This window comes from Xenopus laevis, chromosome 8L (genome assembly GCF_017654675.1).
Source record: "Xenopus laevis strain J_2021 chromosome 8L, Xenopus_laevis_v10.1, whole genome shotgun sequence".
In the NCBI taxonomy this organism is placed as follows: Eukaryota; Metazoa; Chordata; class Amphibia; order Anura; family Pipidae; genus Xenopus; species Xenopus laevis.
Genome location: NC_054385.1, coordinates 98,382,513 through 98,409,231, shown reverse-complemented (window position 1 = coordinate 98,409,231; position 26,719 = coordinate 98,382,513). Strand labels below are relative to the sequence as shown.

The 26,719-nt window shown below is 40.2% G+C and overlaps 1 protein-coding gene across 4 annotated transcripts in view; it reads left to right on the top strand.

Moving 5' to 3' along the window:
* rgs6.L (regulator of G-protein signaling 6 L homeolog) overlaps positions 1-26,513 on the top strand; it is a 227,755-nt gene extending 201,242 nt beyond the window's left edge. For 2 of the 4 annotated variants that reach the window (XM_041571900.1, XM_041571899.1), the window contains 3 exons: positions 2,279-2,368; positions 14,883-14,936; positions 25,337-26,513. In XM_041571900.1, coding sequence (XP_041427834.1) covers positions 2,279-2,368; positions 14,883-14,936; positions 25,337-25,387 — 195 coding nt within the window. In that variant the 3' untranslated portion in view covers positions 25,388-26,513. 4 annotated transcript variants of the gene reach the window in all.
* The last annotated feature ends 206 nt before the right edge of the window (positions 26,514-26,719 follow it).

Here is a 26,719-nt window from a genome sequence, read left to right as displayed (position 1 = left end):
CAGCTTGATTGTTACTGCTATTTTTATTACTCATATTTCTATTCAGGCCCTTTCCTATTAATTTTCCAGTCTCGTATTTAATTCAATGCATGGTTGCTAGGGTAATTTGGACTCTAGCAACAGAATTACTGAAATTGCAAACTTGAGAGGTGCTGAATAATAAGCTCAATAACTCAAAAACCACAAATAAAAAATGAAAACCAAATGCAGATTGTCTCAGAATATCGCTCTCTATGTCATACTAAAAGTTAATTTAAAGGTGAACAACCCCGTAACATGTATTTATAAGGTGCCAACTATTCCACTGTGCGGTACAATAAATATGTTTATACAGAATTACATACGAACAGCTAAAAATCTGATTTTTCATCATTCTCATCATATCTCATGTAAAGGAGAAGTATAGGTGAAACCAATGGCGTTGACAAATGTTAGGGCACCCTCCATGGATTGTAATCACTTTTCTAAAACCCTGTCTTTTGCTCCTGTTAGCTGAAAACTGCACTGGCCTGGGGTACTTGCGAGTGAATGAGCCTCTTTCTGCCCTTGTCTTTGCTCTGCTTGTGCAAGCATAGTAGAGCGGAAAAGCAAACTTTAACAAAAAGTCACCCTTTTCTCTCTACTGGGCATGATTTGGGCTCAGGATTTCAAAGAAAAAAGATGGGAGGAAGAGGATAGAAAAATAGCAATTAAATGCTAAAGTCTAAGAGACCTGTCAAAAAGGGCAATAGTTCCTGGGATATAGCCCCCAGTTCCAAGGACATGTATACCAAAAACAAAAAAAATACCCCATACACCCTATGATATCTTAAAAAGCTAGTTTTTATTCAAAAATCAAGGTAAAAGAATAGGCATACAGACCACCTGGTATTACGCCTTACGCGTTTTATACCATCTGGTGCTTAATCCTATATAGGCATTAATAATACCCAATAAAATCAGAAATTGCCACATATCACTCAGATGTCAGAGCATGATTATACATACACATTATTTGGGTTCTGTTCCTCTGTCTGCCTATAATCAGCATAAATAATAATATAGACAACACAACTACACCAAAATTTGAAAAATACATGTATGCGAGCCCTGTTAAAACATTTGAAAAAGGTCAGTACTATAAGATATTGATCTTAAGCAGGGTAAATGCTCCAATCATATCAATAATAATAATAATATCCATTCTTATTCTAACTCAACTACTTTCTAATGTATGTCTAGTACATATCATTTTACTGAATATTCATAAAATGTATCTTTGCCTTCTAAAGTCTCATATAAAAAATCCAATATACCTCCCTTTTTGCTAAAAGGCCTACTGCGGTGACTTAGTAGGCATTTAGCAAAAAAAGGGAGGTATATTGGATTTTTATCTGCATGCTGGTTTACCACGTGGTCTTAATTATGAATTTGATGTGACATGTTTTATTTAATTTATAGCAAGACTTTAGAAGGCAAAGATACATTTTATGAATATTCAGTAAAATTATATGTACAAGTAGTTGAGTGGATATTATTATTATTGATATGACTATAAATGGAGCATTTACCCTGCTTAACATCAATATCTTATGGTACAGACCTTTTTCAAATGTTTTAATAGGGACTCACATTTATGTATTTTACAAATTTTGGTGTCTATTTTATTATTTATGCTGATTATAGGCAGACCGAGGAACAGAACCCTAATAATGAGTATGTATAATCTACCTCTGACATCTGAGTGATTTGTGGCAATTTCTGATTGGTTTTAGAATGTACAAGGGTGGGACCTCTTTGGGTATAAATTTTGTTGTTCAATTGATTAAGTACCAGAGGGTATGAAACGCGTAAAGCGGAATACAAGGTGGTCTGTATGCCTATTCTTTTAACATGAATTATCATAGAGCTATGGGATTTTTTTGGGTTTTTGATATGGTATATAGGAGTCAGATTTATGAGAATATCCAAAAGAAATACAGTTATCCACATTCTCTTGCAGTATTTGCCACATAAGCTGTAGGAAGTAATTGAAAGAGACACCTGAGCAAGCTCCTCACCATAATAAAGGCCCATCCTCCTAATAGAATTTTTTTGCCACTTTGTCACTGAATCAGGTAGTAATGGTTCTTTCAGATGGTTAACAGTAAACAAAGCCTTATGTGGGTGCTATATCTCTTATATGTGTCAGTTATATATCAGATTATTTATAACATGGTTTTGTTTCTGCTGTTTCCTTTCTCCTAAGCTAGGCATGTATTTATTTCCAACACTTGAGACCTCTCTGTTTCACTTATAGGAGCACATCTACAAGCTGATGAAGAGTGACAGTTATGCACGTTTCCTGCGCTCCAATGCCTACCAGGACTTGTTGCTAATGAAAAAGAAGGTATGAGTTGGGTGGACATGCTTGCATCCACTGCACATTACTGATTATGGCCTGCTGCTTGCTACTAGTGTGGAAATGACAATTGTGTTTCCTGTCTGTACTCATCTTCTTTGCACGAGGACTAAACCTCATTACCCCTCCAGCTGTTTTCCAAGTATACCTACTAGATACCTTTACCATGTAGCCTATCCAGTATACAAACTACCCAATGTATGTAGTTGATAAACAGATAACTGATTTTGTTTTGTTTTTTACCCTGTTGTATCTAAAGAAATATAATGATTAGTAGTTTTGGGGTGAAAATATACAAAATAGCCTGATTTCACCCAAGCACTTTACTTTTATTAGAATATAGATATCAGTATTGTTATGACATATGCAGTGGTCCTCCAAGAAATTTGTATGGCCTGAACTAGAGCTTCAGTGGCTTTTTGTATAAATTGAAAAAGAAACTAGATTACCCTTTAATTATGCAATAAAATTTATATTCACTGGATTAAGGCAGAGACCTGTCGTCAATCAGTGCAGTTGGCATTTTTGTATGACATGAGAATTTTATTTTAATCTGACCTTAGAACATGCAGGACATTTGGGGTTTAGGTGTTGGCTGTAATACTAAGGACTGGGTAACCTGCCAGTAGAAAGTGAGAGAAAGGGGAAATATGTGGGATCTATTCCTACATCTAGGATTCCAAAGCATAGTTAATTAGTTGCATTTTATTATATCCTTTTACGGGTATGGGACCAGTTTTCCAGATAATGGATATTTCTGTAATTTGGACCTTAAATCTACTAGAAAGTCTTGTAAACAATAAGCTGGTTTTGCTTCCAATAAGCATTCATTATATCATAGTTTGGATCAAGTACAATGTACTGTTTTATTATTGCAGAGAAAAAGGCAACCAATTTAAAAAATTTGGATTATTTGGATAAAATGGAGTCTATGGGAGCCAGCCCTCCGTAATTCTGAGCTTTCGGGATAATGGGTTTCTGGATAACGGATCCCATACTTGTATAGGTTGGTGGGAAAGTTTGTCTGACCTGACAAAAACTAATTCAAAAAATAATTTATGAATAACCTGAGACTAGACTGCCCCAGTGCAGTTACCCATAGCAACCAGTCAGATCTTTGCTTTCATTTCCTACCTTGTAGCATACTATCCAAAGATAATTGCTGGTTGTTTGATTGCTTGCAGCCACATCTGCTTCTTAATCTGTAAATAAGAGTGTAATAAGGAGGCCTGCTATGTGCATTCTGGGCTGGGGAGCAGAAGAGAAAGAAAACACTGCCTGACACTGAGTCCTACTGCCACCATTCTCCCATCCAATAATGTAGGTCAGCCATGTGATCAAATGAAAGTGGAGAAGCACCCAATCCAGGATTCGGTTCGGGATTTAGCCTTTTAGCAGGGTTCGTATTTGGCTAAATCCAAGTGCCTAGTCAAACCAAATCCTTAAAATCACATGGTTTTTCATTACACAAAGATAGAGTTGAAAGAATTTGCAATTTGTCTTCCTTTGTTATTTTTTGTGGCTTTTCAGTTATAGCTTTTTGTTCAGCAGCTCTCTGCTTTGGCAATTCAGCAGCCATATGGTGACTAGGGTCCTTTTTACCTTAGAAGCCAGGCTGTGGTTTAAATGAGAAACTGTAGGATGAACAAGAGTGGGCCTGAATAGAAAGAGAAGTAATAAAAAATAGAACTGTTGCAGCACATAACAATAGTTTGTTTGCCACTGGGGATACAGGTAGTGCCGGATTTCTTCAGCTGCTGTCCCTAGGCTGCGCGGTCCGATGAGGCGGCCGCGTGGTCCTAGCGCCCGCCTACACTTATCATTCCAGGCGCGCCTGCGAAAAAGCACAGACGGCCCCAGTGTAATTGAATGGGGACGCACACGTTCCCATAATGCGGCTGGGCGGCATGCCGCCCCTATTTTTTTGCCGCCCTAGGCCCGGGCCTATGTGGCATCGCCACAAATCCGGGCCTGGATACAGGTAATGATCATACTATGATTATTTTACTGTATTCCATTGGGAGGATGTAAGAAATGACTAAGTAGCCCTTCTGTTCAGATGCAATCTCAGTGTGCAATGTGTGCCATCTCCTATATCCTATATATACGGTGCTAGGACCATGCGGTGGGAAGGGGTGTGCGCACATGAAGTGGCCGGATTTAGGAACGTGTGGCCTTGGGGCGCCGCTTCACAAAATCCTGCCCTATAATGCAGAGGTGTACTATATGCTGTCCTGGGTTTACTGATAATTCAAAATTGTGCTTTTTTTTGGGCCACTTTGCTGAATTTATAGATATTGTTTGGTGTATCATGTATAGCGATTGGAATTGCAGAGACTGTGTGCTTTAATATAGGCTGTTTTCTAGTTACAGTTATTTCTCTGGGTACATCCCATAGTGCAGCTGCTGGCTGGATATATTTGTATTTGTGTATACTTTCTTTCTGCTGGGGGTGTCTTTTCATAAAGTGTGTCTCTCTACATTATACGTTATATTTGTCTGGACACATAAAATCTGTGTGAGATTATAATTCATTGTGTTTCTGTACAATGGAAGTAATATAAAACATTATAAAATGTTCAGTACAGTTAGTGGGGAAGACATCTTTGCAATTAGTGTTCCAAATAGGTCATATTGACTGTAAAACTTATATGGGCAAGACATGTATGTAACTGGGGGGGGGAGGGATGTGGGGGTAAATAAGGGAATTACAGATTTACCGGCAAGTATCTTGCTGATAATTTGTAGTACTGGCCATCATTGTACAGACTACACACGTCAACCAAACCACCCTGACCCCAACTCACCCTCTCCCAACTAAGAGCCACCCTAAGTGACATGCTGCTGTCCCTTTAATAGCAAAGCTCAACTTGCCTATATCACAGGGGCAGGGAGGGCACGGGTATATAAGAGATGGCAGCTGCCTGTAATAGTCAGGTGAGTTTGGGCCTTAGTGGCCAACGAGGAATGGGATTTTTCCCAGTACTCTGATGGCCAGTCTGTAAAAGTGATAACCAACCTTCCATGTGTGGTATAACCTCCAGTAAAGCACACGATGCAGAGCGTTGCAGTTCAATCACATTCTCTTTATTTGTCACTGCCCTCAGTAGAACAGCAGCACATTCACAGACTTCAATCTCCCAGCCTTTTGCAGAACATTGCCTGTAACAGCACACTGCCAGGGGACACACGCTCACAGGCACCCCTCCTGGGTGCTGGCCGGCTCAATCCAGGTATAGCCATTGTTCTTAAACCCTGGCTGGTGGGATTCCCACTGGGAACACTATGCCAACTCACTCCTAGTTGGGGCCACAGCTGCCTATGCTAGTTACCTCTCTCACTTACACTTCCTAGAGCCTACTACTACATCACTAGGCCTCACACTACCTAGGCTCAGTAGCTCTTCCAAGAAATAATCTACTGCTGCAGAGCCCTCGGCTCATCTTGCTTCCCATGATGCATCTCTGAAATCACTTCCTGAAACCTTCCCTTATATAATTTGTTACTCTCCAACCACTGTAGACTTTCCCTTACAACTGTTATCTTGTAGCTCCTCATAGTGGTCAACCTAAACATATCTATTAAGCGTTGCGTAAAGGAACAGTGACATATAAATAGTTCATATAAAATAGTATAAATAGTTCAAATAAACAAGCTGCTGTGTAGCAATGGTGGAAATTGAAAAAAGGCTATACGAAACAGGTTAAATTGTGGATACCAGATAACATTATGTTCTACAGAGCTTCTGTGAAACTTTCCTCCTTTAAATATCTGCCCCATAGCTGCACAGCAGCTTATTTATATAAACAATAGTAGTGTTTCTGAAGCACACACAACAGTTTTACGAGTGCAGGGCAACACTGCATTATATATTTATTACTTTAAAACAATTACATTTTTTAATGTTACTGGTCCTTTAAACATTTATATTAAACATTAACATTTTACCCTATTACAAGTCTTACATTGGTACTGACCCAGGCCTTAGTTGGTAATTAATGGCTAGGCAGGTGAAAAACCAGCCAAGTTGCAACCTTAAGCACTTGCAGTGTTTTTGTGTCAGAAGTAATGCCAAGCAATTATAAATGATTCTCCCTGAAACTATTGCAACAGTCAAAGTGGCACATGTGATATAGCCCTTAGTTTTGCATTTTTAGGGGCTGCTGATTGGATTATACCGCCAGTGTTCTGAAAACTGTGAATTCAGCGTCGCTTGCAAAGCTCACATTGTTTGGCGAGGCACAACTAGGGGTTTTCCTATAATTTAGATCACAATAACTTAAGTCTACTGAAATTCATTAAATAAATATTGTTTTGATTGTTTTACCACCAGTGTGGATTTATGCAGTTTAAGATTAAGTTCAAATAATTATGGTGAAATGGTCTGTGAATGTAATACTGGGTTTATCACAAAGGTAGGAGAGTGGATGTAAATCAGGGCATAATGTCTTCCAATGGGCCATTCTCTGACTGTACATCAGCCTTTCTATGGCCTCTTTTGCAGAATTGCTCAAATTCAGTTTTGCTTAGTGCACATGTAATGGTGAACCTCACTGAGCCGTGACCTCTAAATGATTTGGTATTGTGTACTTATGATCATTAACCTTTGTCTTCTTCATACATGGCTGGATTTTGTGATACCATGTAAGTGCCAGATGTTCTCATAAGCTTAGCTCTGATATAACCAAGACAAGGGTAGAACAATCCCATGGGAAAACAACTGCACCATGTGTGTTTAAGAATGATCCTCATTTATATCATCCTTTCCCAAACATCACTAATCCAATCAGCTTCTCAGCAATACCAACTCCCAATAATTGCTGCCGATGTGCTTGCATGTTGTCTTACCTGCTTGGATGTCCGTTCCTATGACTTGTGTTACCTTGTGTGCCTAGTGTTTGTTAACACTGTGTTTACCATGCTGTGATCAGTTTTATCTTTCTTGCAGTTATTCACTTTTCTAAACATGCTTTCCTTATGCCTTATGGAACGACTGGTGTTAGAAATAGTCATCAAATATCAACTCCGAAGGCAAAAGCCGCACAGTTATTCATTGTTTTTATGTTTCGTTTATTTTTGCAGATTTCTTACATTATGCTAAGATGGTGCTTTCAACGAGAACTGTTCTTTCAGTTAAATACCATGTTCTTTATGCTTGTAACATTCCCAAATAGATAGACATGGACAACACTCCTAGATAGTAGTGAAGCAGTTCTTTTCAGAGCCAGAGGACACCACTAGGTCAAAAATAGGGATCAGCCCAATCCTCCTGCCCCTACAACATTAGTGTTAGCGGGTTCCTACATTTGCTACATATGGGATTAATAGTGTGAGCAATTATCTCCCTTAATTCTGTGCCATTCACAAAGTCTTATGAAGCACAGAAAAAATATGCTCTGTGTAAATAAAAGTTTAAAAAGTTAGTTTTAACCAATGTGAAGCATAAGTAAAAAACGTCTTACTGATATTTTGCATTGGAAATAGGAGCTGTGAGCAATACAGGAAAGTAGTAACTCTCTTATCAAGAATATTACATGGCAAATTTGTATTTTATCATTGCGTTGCCCCTTTATTGTGTACACCACATAAAGTACATTATGGGATCCGTTATCTAGAAACCCCTTATCCAGAAAGCTCTGAATTATAGGAAGACTCCCATAGACTGTATTTTAATCGAATAATTAACATTTTTAAAAATGATTTCCTTTTTTCCGCTAATAATAAAACAGTACCTTGTACTTGACCCCGACTAAGATATAGTCAATCCTTATTGAAGGCAGAACAATCCAATTAGGTTTAATTCATGTTTAAATGATATTTTAGTAGGCTTAAAATATAGAGATCCAAATTACGGAAAGAGCCCTTATCTGGAAAGCCCCAGGTCCAGAGCATTCTGGATAACAGGTCCCATAACTGTACTTATATAAAGTATCCCTGTTTCTGGGTTCTTTTTTTAAAATAATTTTTTTGTGAATGTTACAATATTTTATGTGGGTATACAGACAGATTCGTTTGTGCCACTTTCACATTAACTGTTCCTTTAAATGTTCTCCAAAGTCCATAGTGAGAGGTATAACAAAGAAAAGATAGGACAAATAAAATGTAGTGAGAATGATTATAGTGGAATATAATAGATGTAGTCTAATTCTTGGTTCAGTGCCTACAATACAGCCACTGGTGTAGTCCCATGATGAGAGTCCTAGTGGGACCCAGAGGTATATTTACCATATAGGCACTTGAGGGCTTGTGCTTTATGGGAGTAGCCCTCATATGCTTATATGGTAAAAACAATATGGCAAAAAACCTACACATACCTAGCTGTTGGGTACTTTCCTATCAAATCCATAGGTGGGGAATGGGGGGTCCTGTAGGGGTGCGGTGGAAATGATATCACGTGCATTTGACTGTGACTTGACATCTGCTGATGTCACATGCATGCGCAGATGGGGGGTACTCGAAGGTTCAGTGCCACCACCAGATGTAAATACTATTGGTGGGACCCCAGTACATGGCCAGTGAGCCCAATAACCACGAACAAACAGGGACCATAAGCATATTCCTCTTAATTTGACACTGTTACTGTTGTGGAATTGTTCAAAATATAATGAGTAAAGAACCCATTTACAAAGGACTTGCCACAACTTCTAAAGAATCCCATTCATTTTACAGCGGCCCTTGGCTCCACTGGCATTGTTGTTGCACCAGATTAAAAGCCCAGAGCAAGAGAAAAATACAGCTATGTTAGACACAAGGGAGCCCTGTACTAATTAAGTAAAGGGCACCCAATCCTCTGTTTCTACCAGCACCCCTGGAATACATATTCTGAAAGATGCACAACCTAGGGGCATGTCAACAGACGTTAATGTGCCATACATCTATGCCCCTCCATTCTAGGAGAGCAAACTGGCAATTCAAAATCATGGCACCTTTAAACCTGTATTTTATAGCTTGTATTATTTTGGTGAATAAGCCCTCCAGTCTCGTTGGCTTGATGAAAGTGGTTCATGTGTTTATAATGAACACTGGAATGCATTATCATAGATGTGCAGAGAGGTGGAATTGCAGGGGCAGTTATTCCCTAGGTCAGTGCTGTCCAACTTCTGTGGCACCGAGGGACGTTGGCCTACATGGTGGAGGGCCAATAATGGAAGCCAGTGTTAGCCACTCCCTGTTTTTAAACCACACCCACTTTAAACCACACCCATGCTACCACAAGAACTAAGACCATATCCTCATTAATGGTGGTAGCACACGAAAAACCAAATGGTTGGTGCTCACTGCAGGGATATCACTCATCACTCATATGTGAAACAAGTTTATTAAGTAATATTAAGACCCTTAAATCTATATTCATTCCAAATTTCTACAGGTGCTATAAGCTTAATTAGTTAATTAAGGGCTTGGCTTGGTCGTTAAAGTTTTACAATTTCACTGTTTCTAGAAGCGCTCACCAAGCAATTATGGTGGTTCAGGTGCCACTGCCCCGAACCCGTCGCTAACTCAAATACAGTCTTTAAAGATCAGATGCACTCACCGCTCGCCGTCTGAGGTCCGGGTACTGTGCCCCAAACCCGTAGCCTGGGGATAATACTTCACTTGACAAATCCACCAAAGGCACACATTCCAGCAACTTCTCAGATGCAGCGTAAGATCAAAGGGAAGTCTTTATTTCACATCAGTGTTATCTGATGTGAAATAAAGACTTCCCTTTAATGTAATGCTGCGTCACACAGGGAGCATAGTGTAGGCAGAGAATGGCACACACAGGAAGCCTAGGGCAGGCAGAGTATGGCACACACAGGGAGCATATGGTAGGCAGAGTATAGCACACACAGGGAGCAGAGGACAGGCAGAGTATGGCACACACAGGAAGCAAAGTGCAGGTGGACTATGGCACACACAGGGAGAATAGGGCAGGCAGAGTATAGCACACCCAGGGAGCATAGGGCAGGCCAAGTATGGCACACCCAGGGAGCATAGGGCAGACAGAGTATGGCACACACAAGTAGCATAGTGTGGGCAGAGAATGGCACATACAGGAAGCAGAGGGCAGGCAGAGTATAGCACACCCAGGGAGCATAGGGCAGGCCAAGTATGGCACACCCAGGGAGCATAGGGCAGACAGAGTATGGCACACACAAGTAGCATAGTGTGGGCAGAGAATGGCACATACAGGAAGCAGAGGGCAGGCAGAGTATGGCACACACAGGGAGCATAGGGCAGGCAGAGTATGGAACACACAGGGAGCATATGGTAGGCAGGGTATGGCACACACAGGGAGCATAGGGTAGGCAGAGTATGGCACACACAGGGAGCAGAGGGCAGGCAGAGTATGGCACACACAGGGAGCATAGGGCAGGCAGAGTATGGAACACACAGGGAGCATATGGTAGGCAGGGTATGGCACACACAGGGAGCATATGGTAGGCAGAGTATGGCACACACAGGGAGCAGAGGGCAGGCAGAGTATGGCACACACAGGAAGCAAAGGGCAGGTGGACTATGGCACACACAGGGAGAATAGGGCAGGCAGAGTATGGCACACCCAGGGAGCATAGGGCAGGCCAAGTATGGCACACCCAGGGAGCATAGGGCAGGCAGAGTATGGCACACACAGGGAGCATAGGGCAGGCAGAGTATGGCACACACAGGGAGCATAGGGCAGGCAGAGTATGGCACACACAGGGAGAATAGGGCAGGCACAGTATGGCACACACAGGGAGCTTAGGGCAGGCAGAGTATGACACACACAGGGAGCATAGGGCAGGCTGAGTATGGCACACACACAGAGCATGGGGCAGGCAGAGTATGGAACACAAAGGGAGCATAGGGTAGGCAGAGTACGGCACACACAGGGAGCAGAGGGCAGGCAGAGTATGGCACACACAGGAAGCAAAGGGCAGGTGGACTATGGCACACACAGGGAGAATAGGGCAGGCAGAATATGGCACACCCAGGGAGAATAGGGCAGGCCAAGTATGGCACACCCAGGGAGCATAGGGCAGACAAAGTATGGCACACACAAGTAGCATAGGGCTGGCAGAGTATGGCACACACAGGGAGCATTGGGCAGGCAGAGTATGGCACACACAGGGAGAATAGGGCAGGCACAGTATGGCATACACAGGGAGCATACGGCAGGCAGAGTATGGCACACACAGGGAGCATAGGGCAGATAGAGTATGACACATACATAGGGAGCATAGGGCAAGCAGAGTATGACACACACAGGGAGCATAGGGCAGGCAGAGTATGGCACACACACAGAGCATGGGGCAGGCAGAGTATGGAACACAAAGGGAGCATAGGGTAGGCAGAGTATGGCAGACACAGGGAGCAGATGGCAGGAAGGGTATGGCACACACAGGGAGCAGAGGGCAGGCCGAGTATGGCACACCCAGGGAGCATAGGGCAGACAGAGTATGGCACACACAAGTAGCATAGGGCAGGCAGGGAGCATAGGGCAGGCAGAGTATGGCAGACACAGGGAGCAAATGGCAGGAAGGGTATGGCACACACAGGGAGAATAGGGCAGGCAGAGTATGGCACACACAGGGAGCATAGGGCAGGCAGAGTATGACACACACAGGCAGCATAGGGCAGGCAGAGTATGGCACACACATGGAGCATGGGGCAGGCAGAGTATGGAACACACAGGGAGCATAGGGTAGGCAGAGTATGGCAGACACAGGGAGCAGATGGCAGGCAGGGTATGGCACACACAGGGAGCAGAGGGCAGGCAGAGTATGGCACACCCAGGGAACATAGGGCAGGCAGAGTATGGCGCACCCAGGGAGCATAGGGCAGACAGAGTATGGCACACACAAGTAGCATAGGGCAGGCAGAGTGTGGCACACACAGGGAGCATAGGGCAGGTGGATTATGGCACACCCAGGGAGCATAGGGCAGGCCGAGTATGGCACACCCAGGGAGCATAGGGCAGACAGAGTATGGCACACACAAGTAGCATAGGGCAGGCAGGGAGCATAGGGCAGGCAGAGTATGGCAGACACAGGGAGCAAATGGCAGGAAGGGTATGGCACACACAGGGAGAATAGGGCAGGCAGAGTATGGCATTACACAAGGGAAGCAGTCACAGCAGCCAGACTTTCATTTGGGGGCCACACAAGGGGGGTCGCAGTTGGACAGCACTGCCCTAGGTCATACTCTATCATGCTTCCAGTTCTGCCTGCACTGTCTTGGGAGGGTTTATAGGCCTTTAAATGGTGGAGGGATAAAATGAATTGACATAACACAATACGAAATGGGTGACTGGGCTGTTACTGTAGAAGCTGGGGAGTGGTGCTAAAACCATGAAACTCCGAACACATCTGGGAGAGTTGACATGTCTGGATGTGAAAGAAATGCTATGGACTTTTGAGAATATCTTTTAGACATATTTTATTAACATGGGAAAGTTCACCATGAAATTAAATGCCACACAGAGTGCTATTCTTTGTTTGGGGTAGGTATTTATATTTAATATTTTTGCAGTCTGTGCACTAACTGTTTTGCTCGCAGCTCTACCATTTGGCATATTAGCTGATTGCTCAGGTCACTGACTCTAGAAAGTCATTTCACTGTCACAATTGAAAAAGAAAAAAACAGGCAAATGCACAGAAGGATAACTAAATATTGAGAAAATATTGATTTTACAGTCATTAGGCTTCAGGTTCCCTGTGGTCACTTACCTGAACAACCAGATGGCATTCTAACATGTAGGCTTAGAGAAGTAGAACAGTAAATCAACTAATGCAAAATTCAGAAAAATCGAAGTATAAAGCTGCTTAGATTTTTGCTATCTATGACAGTACATTTCATTTAATGTTAATTTAAAGGTGAGCTTCCCTTGTTATCTGTGTGCCATGCTTGTCCAACCTGGTATTATTAATGTTGTTGAACTGCATTGGCTACAACTAAAGAGGTTGAACTTGTAGTTCAACAAAAGCTGGTTAGACGTGTATGTTCTCCTGCTAACTAGTCCATGAACCCACTGGCTCATAGTGTGGCAAATTTCATGTAATATGCATTTTTTGAAAGACTGCCCAATCACAACTTTTTATCATTTGTGCAAGATACGCAGGTATGCAGAATCCAAAGCACGTCTCTCCTGGTTGCTTTAGAATAACGAAATACAATTAGAAATTCTAGGGACCAGCAGTTTTCCCTAATTTGGAACATTATGCCTAAAACATCAACATATCAACTGCCAACCAACTAGTTCAGAATTGTATTTATTTTTATTTAAAAACCAACCAGAGCATATGAGTATAAAAGATGGCCAGCCCCAACATGCAATTGTTGAGCAAGTTTTTGGGGGTTATGTATCAAAGGTCAGGTTTGTAAGGTCGAGTTTATACCTCGAATAAACTCACAACTCAAATGTTTTCTAATTTATTAAAAAACTCGAATGGAAAAACTCAAATTAGCAAATTCGAGCTGAAAAACTTGAATGCTCGAATTGATTGAGTTTTCTGCTAAACGCACCAAAAAAAAAAAATCCGAAACCTCTGCGATTTACTTCTACGTGCCCTCAACAGGTTTTAGCTGGAGTATTTTTGGATTCAAACTATTTCCAGTTTCGGGGTATAATACATTTTTAAAAATGTGAGGTTTTTTAATAAAAAAAACCCCAAATATTTGATTTATTTTTAACCCAAAAATTTGCCTAAAAAATACCCTCGAAAAACAACTCGATCTTTAATAAAAAAAAACCCTAATATTAAATACTGAATATTTAAAATACATTTAGTTGAGATTTCACTTCCAAGTGAACCTGCCTTTTCTGTGCTCGTTAAAACAAAAACATCAATGGCACTACTGGTACAGTTGAACCGGTTTTGGATGTTTACTCACGCATAAAGTGGTGGCAATGGTTCAAGGCTTGACAAAGGGCCATGTGTGGGCCTGAAAAGTTGCCACCACTTTATGAGCAAATAAGAGTTCATCACCAGTTTAGCTGTACCAGTAGTGCCACTGGTGGTTTTCGTTGTCTGGTATCAGGTGCCCAACACATGGAGGCACCTGACACCAGACAGGTGTCGCATACTGGTAGAAACACTCCAGTTTGGGACTTACAAGTATTGAAAGTAGCATTTATCAGCAGAACCTAACCACTGTTGCTCACATTAGGTCAGTATCCAACATTCCTAACGTCAGCCAAGATAATCTATCAGTGATGATGCAGGGGCTGGCACACAGGTTCAGACACTTTAAAGACTCTTATGTCCTTCAGAAATAGAAGTATATTATAATATAGAAAATATACTGATTTAGCTATAGATACAGAGCTCTCTAGCTTCAAGGTTAATAATTTTGTCACGTATGTTTCATTGCTTTTGCATACACTTACTGCTTTTTTAACTTTTTATTTGGAACTTATTTGGAACTTTTGTTTTTTTTGCTTTTCTAACTTTACTTCTATTGCGCCCACACAACCTGCTGAAAGCTGAAGATTTTTTCCCTGTATTTTCCCCTCTCATCCCCCTTTTGTTTTTTTAAGACTGAGAATGAGCAAGGTCGTAGAACCTCGTTAGAAAAGTTCACTCGCAGTGTGGTAAGTTCTGGAGCAGTGGCCTTCTGATTTCTTTTTCAGACCTGCTGTAAATGGCTGTATAACTGCAAAAACAAAATTCAAAAGAGATCAAATAATATGATGGCTTATGTGCTTATGCAGAGCATTATGTCTCTGTATATTTTACAGTGGGAGGTTCAATATTTCTTGCCTTCTCTGAGGGTGCTCTAAAAATTCACTCACTGGCACTACTATATATATATATATATATATATATATATATATATATATATATATATATATATATATATATATATATATATATATATATATATATATATATATATATATATATATATATATATATATACCTTATATATATCTATCTATCTATGTATATGTGGCCTGTTTTTAATTAACTTAAATAAAATTATGGTTTTAAAATAAACTATTCAAAGGTTCCCAGTGTGCGCTCAGTATATATATATATATATATATATATATATATATATATATATATATATATATATATATATATATATATATATATATATATATAATGATTTAGAAAGTACCTGCACTCGCACGCTGTCCAGTTGTGGGTGCTTGGTCAAAGTATAGTATACAAAGTTCAAATTGGACCAGCATTCCAACTATTTTCAAATGATTTTATTGAGTCATCACTCGTGTTTCCAACGTTTCGGCCCTCATTGGGACCTTTATCAAGGATCCTTGATAACAGAGCCTACCGGTGTAGCGGCGCATAATCTCACTCACCACCCCTTATTTTTGGTTTTCCTTACCTAGGACCTACTCCCCCGCTCCCCACCCCCCCTTTTTTTTTCTCCTCTTCCCCTCTCTCCACCTTTTTCTTCTAACTTTCATACTAAACCCTTCTCCAATCCTCTGCTACTGTATCTACAGTTTTACCCCCATCTTATCTATTTTCCTCTCAGAAGGCACCACCCAAGGAGCAAGATGTTAACACAGACCAACAAATTGTCCAACCGAGACTATACATTTAACTTAATAAGCCTCAATGTCAATGAATGTCAATGGCCTTAACTCACCAGCTAAACGCATAATGCTGTCATAAGAACTACAAAGAACAAACGCAAATGTCGCCTTCATACAAGAGACAAATTATAAAGCAAATTCAACCCCTACATGGAATAACATACACTTCCCGGAAGCATATTTCAGCATCCCAAAAGCAACCAAAACTAGGGGAGTGGCCATTCTATTCTCCAAGAACTCCCACTTTCAAGTCACAGCACATGAAGTGGGATTAGAAGGCAGATCACTATTTGTAAAAGGCCTCATAGAGGGACACAAGTACACCTTTGCATGCATATACCTCCCAAATACAGACCAAGTGACCAGTCTAAGACAAATTTTAGATAAACTGAACAAATTTTCAAAAGGCACCCTGATCCTGGGAGGCGACTTCAACTTTCCGATAGACCCCACACTAGATTGCTCAAGGTGCAGATCAAGCATCGCCTATAGACAAATCGCCAAAGGCAAGAGACTGCTCCACGACCTCCAGCTAATGGATGTCTGATGTATACAGCACCCGAAAGAACGAGACTACACCTTCTACTCCCATAGCTACAGCCAATACTCCAGAATTGACTATATTCTCATTCCACAGCACATACTCCCTAACGTTCTCAAGTCTGAAATACTTACCAGGTCATGGTCTGACCACTCCATGATCTCAATACGACTAAGGCTCCCGAACAGAAAGGCCGCCAACTCCACCGGGCGTCTCATTGACTCACTCCTCTCAGATCCATCTGCAGTACAAAAATAGAGACTTATTTTAAAGAAAATTTGCCAGAAGAAACTTCCCCAATTACTAACTGGGAAGCACATAAATGCGTCCTGCGAGGACATCTCATACAACTGGGTGCCAATAAAAAGAAGGAAAGAGAAAAAGCAAGGATCGCCCTGCTCGACAAAATAGTAACAAATAGAGAACACTCATAAATTATTGCCTATACAAGCATCACCAGAACTTCTACAAGCAAGAATTGAACTTCAACAGTTGACGGACATGTTCACACATAACCATAATGACCATGAAACACAGATACTATGAGCACGGCAACAAATGTGGCAGAATGCAATATCACTTCCATTAAAACTAAAAAGGGTACAACAGAATACTCCACAGACCAAATAGCGAGCACCTTTACCGACTTGTACTCCTCCCTATATAACATAGTAGCGGATAGACCGCAAACAGAAACCCCTAACCTGGCAGAAAAAGACAAGCGTATCTATCATCAGTCCCCCTTAAGAAGCTACACCCGGCTGAGACAGAAATCCTAGAACAAGATATTACTATAGAAGAGGTCACCAAAGCGCTACAAGATACCCCCAGGGAAGTGCCCGGGCCCAGATTCTCTATAACATACTTCAAATCCTTCCAGAAACAACTCTTACCTCACTTGGTCCTTGCTTTTAATTATTTAACACTGGGTCATTCCTTTAACAAACAATCTCTGGAATCACATATCACTGTAATACATCAAACCGGAAAAGACCCCCTGGATCCGGGCAATTACCGCCCAATTTCATTGATTAACCGAGACATCAAACTTCTGGCAAAAATCATATCAAGTAGAATACAGGTATACCTCCATAACTTAATAGACATGGACCAGGTTGGGTTCGTACCCAGGCGGGAAGCGAGAGAAAATATGAACAGACTAATCAACTTAAAGGAGAAGGAAAGGCTAAAAATAAATAAAGCTCTAATCATTGCCCATAAAATGTATATACACATACCATCAGTAATGTCTTCCTACAATTAGTCAGTTATTCTAAAGGTGAAGTCGATTTTAAAATAAGCTGTAAGCTGTTCTGCAAAGGGTACCTCTGCTGCAGTCCATAAATTCCTCTATTCAGGGCACACGCATGTGCAGTTAGCTTCTGAGGTGCCCTGCACATGCGCACAACTTCCAAATCTTCCCCAGTAGAGATGTCATGTGACCCGAACGTCATTGCTGACCTCTCTGCCCCCGCCTTCTGTAGCTCACGCGCCTGTAGGATTACTGCTGTCTCGTTGCCACGGAGACGCCTCGAGGTGAAGAAAAGTTTTTGTGCTTGCTTGCTTCTGAGCAAGCGGAGGAGCCATGCACACAGATAAATCAGCAGCGTTGGGGTCTGTCTGACTGAGGTCTGTACTAATAGAAAATTCATTTTACAAAATGACTTGGGTTCAAATTCTGGCCAGAGTGCAGTAGCATTACAGCCAAGGAGGGGAAGTGACGTAAACAGAAGAAAATGGCGGCGGCAAACTTTTAAATAGTGGGGATTTTTTAATTAATAGTGTGCAGGAATGGTAATGATTTTAAAGTTTATAAGGCAGCGTTTCAGGAGAGGGGGTTAAGGCAAACATCTGAGAGGGGTTTTATTTTTAAAGCTTTCCTTCTCCTTTAATGTTCTATAATAAGAAGAACAACATATAAAGCCTCCCCCTTTCCACGGATGCCGAGAAGGCCTTCGACAGAGTAAGCTGGCCCCTCATGTTCGCATGCCTTTGACACTATGGAATAGGACCCAAGCTTCTAAATTGCATCAGTTCTCAATACACCTCTCCAACAGCCAGATTAAAAACCAATCAAGCGATATCAGATCCCTTTATCATTTCCAATGGCACACACCCAGGCTGCCCTCTCTCCCCAACGCTGTTTATTCTCACACTGGAACCCCTACTAGCTAAAATTCGACAAAACACCAATATAAAGGGGACCACAATAGGGAATGTAGAGCATAAACTGGCAGCATACGCAGATTACCTACTTTTCTTCATTATGGACCCGGACAAATCACTTCAGCACTTGGACTCTGAGCTTCAAACCTCAGCAACTTTAAAATAAACCCAATAAAATCCTTCACCCTCAACCTGTCGCTGCCATTAGAACAAATAGACCAACTTGCCAAGAAACACCAATATAACTGGATGAAGAATTCCATAACATACCTAGGGGTGATAATTACAAAAGCTTACAATGACTGGATACAAATAAACCTGTTGAAATTATTAAAGCAGATATCGACTGACTTATCCAGATGGAATGTGAAACCAATATCCTTGATGGGAAGGATCAACGTGGTCAAGATGAACACCTTACCGAGATTACTGTACATATTCCAAACCATCCCACTACCTATACCCAAGAAACACCCTAGAATAAGCTTTACTACCCTTACGAGAGACCAAACAAAAGGAGGACTGGCACTACCAAATCCTGAAAAATACTATCAGGCCTCCATTCTAAATAGCTGGTCCCATCAAAAAAGTGGGTCCACATGGAACAACAGGCAACCTACCTACCTTATTCACCTACCATGGATAGACTTAATACACAGGCGAATCAGATATAGAGACCATCCGTCACTAGCCACTACGCTGGACATATGGGATAAAACCAGAACTAAATATGAGCTACATAAACACCCATCCCCACTAGTTCCACTAATAAACAACCCAGCCTTTCCACGAGGACAGGGTACCTCAAGGTTCACGAAATGGCTCATACATGACAATTTGCAACTGATACATTTTATATAGAGGGGCAAACTCACCCCCATAGAACAGCTGAGACAAAATTTCCAGACATCCACAGCCGATTTATTTGCTATTTCCAAAGTTCGTCATTACCATGGGAGTCTCGGAGGAGACAAGACACTAAATCGACAGCTGCTACCATTTGAATTCATGTGCTCAATGGATTAACCTCCCGTTAAGACGTTGTCCTCACTGTATAAACTTTTGCAAGAAACATCAAAAGCGCCACAATTGGAGTACTTCCAGAAATGGGCTAGGGACCTGGAGACAGAAATAGAAGAGGCACAGACGAATACAATAACCCGCATGCTGCTGAACAGTTCCAGGTGCTGCAGAATGAAGGAAACAAACTACAAGATACTAACGAGATGGTATCTCACCCCAACCAGACTCCACAAAATATGGCCAACCACAACAGACCAATGCTGGAGGTGTCAACAGCAGGCACCCTAAAACACACATTCTGGGACTGCCCCAAGATAAAGCCCTTCTGGCAACAAGTCAGGAACCTTTCTGAACAGATCACCAAATCTACTATACCAGATGACCCAGCATACATACTACTTTTCAACTTGAACAAACCAATATCACATTTTCTGTCAACCATTGAACCGCATTTACTAAATGCTGTGAAAATACTGATCCCAACACATTGGAAACAGACGCACCCTCTAAAGATTCAAGAGTGGATAAGCAAAATAAATGAGATTTATAAATTTGAAGAGCTCTCCAATACAGCGCCAGACAAGACGACCAAATTTATAGCTAAGTGGGTACACTGGGCCTCCTTTAAAGACTCTGAGGAATACAAAACCCTCACAAGAGGATAGACAACTGTTACACCCAGATCTCTTTGGCTCCTACACCTTCTAATCTGCAAACCTCTTCTTCTCTCCCCCACCTCTCAGAGGGCCCCCCTGCTAATAATTTCTACCCTTAGGGTTGTTGTTATTTTTTTTCTCTCCCCCTCTTTCCCCCCCCTCCCCTCAACCAACTTTATTCACAGGTACACATACCACCGATTACAGAGCATGCCACGGATACAGCAAAAGAAACAAAATGCAGTACACTGTCTGATTCTACGCTTATTATATATATATATATATATATATATATATATATATATATATATATATATATATATATATATATATATATACACACATACGGTATATGGTCCCATGTTTCATACTTACTTTACTCGTATGCCATTGAAGATAGTAATACAGGCTTTCTAATGAAATACACCAATATGATTGGTCTGTAGAAAACGTCAATGTTCCCCACAGCCAGTTGAAGGGTCCAAGCTGTGCCAAAACACAAGAGGTTTAAGAAAGCAGATTTCTTATTAGTCGAAGTCAGGTTTGGGATTATTGATGTAAGAAAATGTGAGAGACCGGATTGTAGATTAAAAAAGAACATTGCGCAGAGGAAAAAAAATCAATGCCATGATATAGGGCTCATGTGTTTTCTTACATTAGTATGCCTGTACCCAAAGTTCACCTAGTAAGAAACTGCCTCTTACTGTACCACTGACCCAAGTTACCAAAGCATTGTGTGGCAGCAACACAAAGCTAATGAATCTGCAAGGTTTAGTTTCACTTTACAGTGTCGCTATTGGTATTCCTGGCTGTTTTGCTGTTCAAGACAGCAGACCCAATGCCACTCCCTCCATCACTCTATCACTTAGCAGTCCTGCAATGGGTAGGGGGTGAAGCAGCACTAATGTAGAGTCTATCATTGCACCCAGCTACATTAAAGGGGATCTATGAAAATGAAAATTTAATAGAAGCTGCAGCATACTGAAATAAGAAATTTTATAAATGCAATCAATCAAATATTCTGCATTGTTTCTGAAATAATCAAGTTTATATTTACTATTCCTCTCTCAGCATCTGTTTCTCTTCATTCTGTCTTCATGCAGCAGTTGGGTGTCAGGTAGTCATTGGCAGTTAAATCCAATATATCTTATAGGAGGGCTCCTTTCCTAGCAGAAGAATTAGAGCTCACTCAAATAACTGATTCTAGTACAAACAAAACTGCCTTTTGCACAAATTCTGCATGTAGAGAGACAGGATTTCTGGTGGTTTTAATAGAGTGACACCCAACACAGATAAGAGAGAATGAAGAGAAAAAGATGCTGAGAGAGGAATTGTGAAGAGGAACTTGATTATTTCAGAATAATTTGTATTTGATTGTATTTAGAAAGTTTCTTATTTCAGTATGAGGAAGCTTAAATTAGTTTTTTATTTTCGCAATAGTTCCCCTTTAAAATACCAACATTTTAATCCTGAACAGTTTTTGCCTCCCCTGATAAAGTGCCTCCAAAGACCTTGCCCCTTGGCAAAAACACAGTTGACTGATCAGGCACAGACCAGCAATCTATAGATTTTAGCAAATGACAGATAGCCTACCTGCTGATGCCATAGACCAGTAGTCCCAACCAGTAGCTCATGAGCAACATGTTGCTCTCCAACCCCTTGGATATTGCAATTGATTGAATTCCAGGCTTGGAGGCAAGTTTTGGTTGTATAAAAAACAGGTTTAGTGCCAAACAGAGCCTCAATGTAGTTGGTAATCCAAATAGGGGATACTAAATGGACAATGTATGTGTAAGGTTCTTGGCATTTATTGCATTTCTGCTAATTGAAAGTTTCTTTAATGCTGGAAAATTATTTGCACTTTATACCATATACCTTTATGTTTCTGTTTATGAATATTATAAGGCTTTTTTCCTAGAGTAACACCAAATATTTTGGCAAATATTACCCAGTTTAAGCATGTACTGTAGGTTTAGCATCTTGAGTTGTTTTATTGTTGGTATGTGTTCATATATCGGGCTTATAGTGTTGAACAAACAAATGTACAGCTACAAGCTATTTTAAATTATTAAAGGGGATGTTTACCTTGACAGAAGTTGCTGTAGTGTAATTGTAAGCTCCATTTGAAACATATATCTATGTGCGCCTAAACATCCAAAGTTACGATTTCCTTATCCTTGTACCGTATGCTCCTTTTCTATTTCTAGGTGCCAAACTCTTTTACTTTGCAGCCAACAAGGGGAAAGTATGGGCAAAGTGTCACATCATGTATATGTCCTGTATACTATATTGTAAGCTGTTTTACATCAATAGGCCATCCCATAGGCCATCAGCTGGGTTTATACTTTGTAAAGATTCGTTTTTCTATGTGTAGTTGAACAACCCCTTTAATTATGTGGACTAACAAGCTATAGCATCTGGTTTGGTGGTAACAGGTGACCATTTATCTTATTCTACTAGCTTGAGGGTGAACTTAAGCCCAATAGAGAAAAGAGGTAGAATTTCCACAAAGTTATTGTAGGGAATAGTATATTAGAAGAATATTTACAGTTTTATACTGTATGTGTAATAAGAGAGATATAGAATGGTACCGTCTGAATGTATCTGTCCTGTGCTTCCTCCATCTATTGATAACTAGCTTCTTCAGTTAGGCTGCCAAATAACCCATTATATATCAACTTTTTTTTGTATATTAATGTACTTAATTTCACTGTTCTATTCAATTATTAAAAGGCTTCCAGCGTTTCACACATTTTAGGTTTTTCCGAAAGAGTTTTATGGTTAGTACTAAATAATTAACTGAGCTGGATTATATTTAGGGATATTTCAAAAGGCTTTAGAGGTTTCAGTATGAAATTTAGAGGTAGATTTTACAATTAGGCATTCATAATGTTACTAGTCTTCACCAAAAGCACCAAAAACGAATTTCGAGTGTATATCCAGTTGTTGAGGCTAAGTGAACTGGGACAAGTTTGCCCGTGTAAATCTGTAAAAGCCCCTCTTTCAGAGTTATTTTCAAACTTTTCATTTTAATTTAGAACATTTCTCAACTTTCTCTATTATCTTGGGATCTGAGGTTTTCCGGATGAGGAATCTTTCCAATTTGGAAAAATGAAATGATTTTAATAAAATTGAAATATATGGTTATAATGGGTACTTCAGTAGATATAATGGGTACTTCAGTAGATGGCCATCCTGTAATTTGGGGCTTTCTGGATAACGGTTTTCCGGATAAGGGAAACCTGTATTATATTTTTGTTGGCTAGATTATAACAAAGTGGTCATATCTGGTCTGTTTGCCTCCAGCCAGACTACCCTGCCCTAAAGGAACCAGTGTATTTTATGTGCCTGGCTTATTTTCAAGGCTTTTATTTGGAGTTAGAAAATATTTTTTTCCAGGTCCATGGCATCCACAATTCCTATGAATGGAGTTCTGTTACTTATGGTTTGAGCTTTTAAGCCATGCAATCTAGTAGAAAATTGGTTACTCTACAACTATACTCATGAAGGGCCTGTATACAGACATTAATCCAACTAAATACAGATGTATATATTACAGCAATATAAAGACTTTTCTGGAGAGATTTTATATTTACTGGTATGTATAACAATGAGATATATAATATGTAGATTTCCTGAAAAAATATTTACAATAGGAGAGTGATGAAATGCTCTACATAAAGGCGTTTGTGAGAAGACAAGAAGTGATTTAAGCTGGTAAAACTGTAACCAGCTTGGTTATAGAAAACACATGTTGAATGTTGATCCAAGGAGACATGTAATTGTCATCTTCACCCCAAGATGAAACTTAAAATTATTTTAATTTTCTCCCCATTGTGAATCCAAAAAATTCCACCCAAACCTCAGTCCTTAAAAGGGTCGGTTTTCTAACCTCAATGTGGGTCTGCTAAACAAAAAGGAAAGGCAGAAATATTTTATATCATATAAATGGAAAATGTGTATAATCTGGATTATAGTTACAGTTAAAGGAACAGTGCAGTATAAAAATAAAAACTGGGTAAATAGATAGGTTTGCGCAAAAGAAAAAATGTTTCTAATATAGTTAGTTAGCCAAAAATGTAATATATAAAGGCTGGAGTGACCGGATATCTAACAAAACAGAAAACAACTTTCTGCATTTCAGCAATCTAACTGAGTTAATCAGTGACATGAAGGGGGGCCAAATATGACATAAATATTTAGTGAGTTTGATCATCAGCATGCATGTCAGATTCAAAAGCAACAGTTATGACCCATTTGGCCCCCCCTCAAGTCATCGATTGGTTAGTGCCTGGTAACCAATCAGTGTAAACCAAGAGAGCTGCAAAGCATGAAGTAGAGTTCTGGCTATTATGTTACACATCCAGTCACTCCAGCCTTTATACATTACATTTTTGCCTTATTAACTATATCAGAAACATTTTTTATTGTGTACAGCCTATCTATTTACCCAGTTTTTATTTTTATACTGAATAATTCCTTTAAAACGTACAATCCATTAGAGATAAATGAAGAGGCACCATGCTCATTGTATTAGTCTTAGCAACACTGTGAGAAAGAATGGTGTTCCCCGACCAGTATATTTTTAAGGCAGAGCTATTTCCAGGTAAAGTGAAATTAAGCCTTATCTACTTCTAAGCATGTTTTATTTTTCTTACTTCTCCTAAATGCAATAGGAATCAATGTCTACCCTATTGCTGAACACGACATTCCTTCTCTATACATTTGCATCCATGTCTGTGTATAAGTCTGAAGTGCTGTCTGTGCCAGCTAAGGCATATTCCGGGCAGCTCTGGACAAACAGAAGGGCTCTACTAAAATCATTTATGAACATGACAGTCTTATAGTCATGAGATGACACTGTTCAATAAATGCCTATGGATGGCAGTTCCTACATATGTATAAATGCAAATATGCAGAGAAAGAATCTTCCTCTCTTTTCTACATTCTTAAAAATTATTTTTCCTTTTGTGTTTCTGTTATCAATGCTTTCCCCATGCATCGTAATTATCTTAAATGTGAACCTTTCCATTCCTCAGGGGAAGTCTTTGACATCCAAGCGCCTCACGGGCCTCATGCAATCCTCCTGACAGCCCAGGATGGAAGAGCGATCACTAGGTACCTGACATCCTTTGGATGAGGGTCGGTTTTAGGCAAGAACATGGGTCACTGTGAAAGCAAAAATAAAGAAAAGGAAGATGGAATTCATCCAGTTCCCAACAGATGTTCTTTTGTCCCTTGTTTACATCAACACTTTATGCTTGAGCAGCTTCGTGATGACCCTGAGTTGCCAAGTACATTTTCTGTGTGTTTTTTTTTTTAGTTTGATATTTGGAAATCACATACTATGGTTGTGGGAGGGTCAACGAGAAGGATGTATTTAAACCAAATCAGCAATAACCGGAGACAAAACCAAGATGGATAACAAAACTTTCATCTCCATTCTATTTGGCATCCAGCTGCAACTGATATCTCCTCCGCTGGCAGAAGCACCTCATTCCGACTGACCACCCGAAACTGCCGTTCATTAAAACATTTATGAACCTGTTTCTCCTGCGACCTCTGCTGCAGATATTTGACTTTATTGTGTGTGTGTGTCCCAGTCAAAGATACAACTGAAAAAAATGTTTGCTCTGCATAGTCTATCCTTCCATACGCATGATGCTGCTCCAAAGATAGCGTTACCAGTCAAGGTGAAAAACAAGGTCGTTGGATAAACTTATATAGCAAGTCATTGATTTCCCATTTTTTTTAACCTTTTGTTGCCACTGCATGCATTTCAAGTACAAACCTGCACTGTCGTCCCCACAGTAAACGTCACATTTTCTTCCAGTATAAAATCATCAGTGCTGAGGCACACAGGCATTACTGCGTGTGGTATATTTTGCGAGATATTAGACTTATCCATGGCAACTTGTATCTCACAGTAAAATCTGCTGAAGTATATTCAATAGGAAAAAAAAAAAGTTATCACGTAGATATCTGCTATTAGGAGTGTAAGACATTTCCCAACGTTTCTGGATATAACAGAATATGCTTAGTATAATCTTAGAGGAACTACAATCAACATGTCACCACTAGAAAGAGTAAGAAAAAAATAAATATTCATGTTCCACAGTGGGCACAATTACGTTGTCATTTTGAAAATGCTGATGGCTTTGTGGGTTTCCTTCAAAACAGAAACTAACTTATAGTAGTAAATTGATTTGAAAGCAAGCTGCAATTGAATGTACATGTTTTATTCATTCATGTGTTAGCCTCATTTCCAGGTGGATTTATCCTTCTCTACTTGATGCACAAATCGAAGAGGGTTTGTGGTCATCGACATCACATAAATAAAATCACATAGCTTTCTTCCTCCCCATTAGCGGGCATAGTGAGAGGCCTTGGATTATGACTGATGGTAAAGAACATTATTGTAA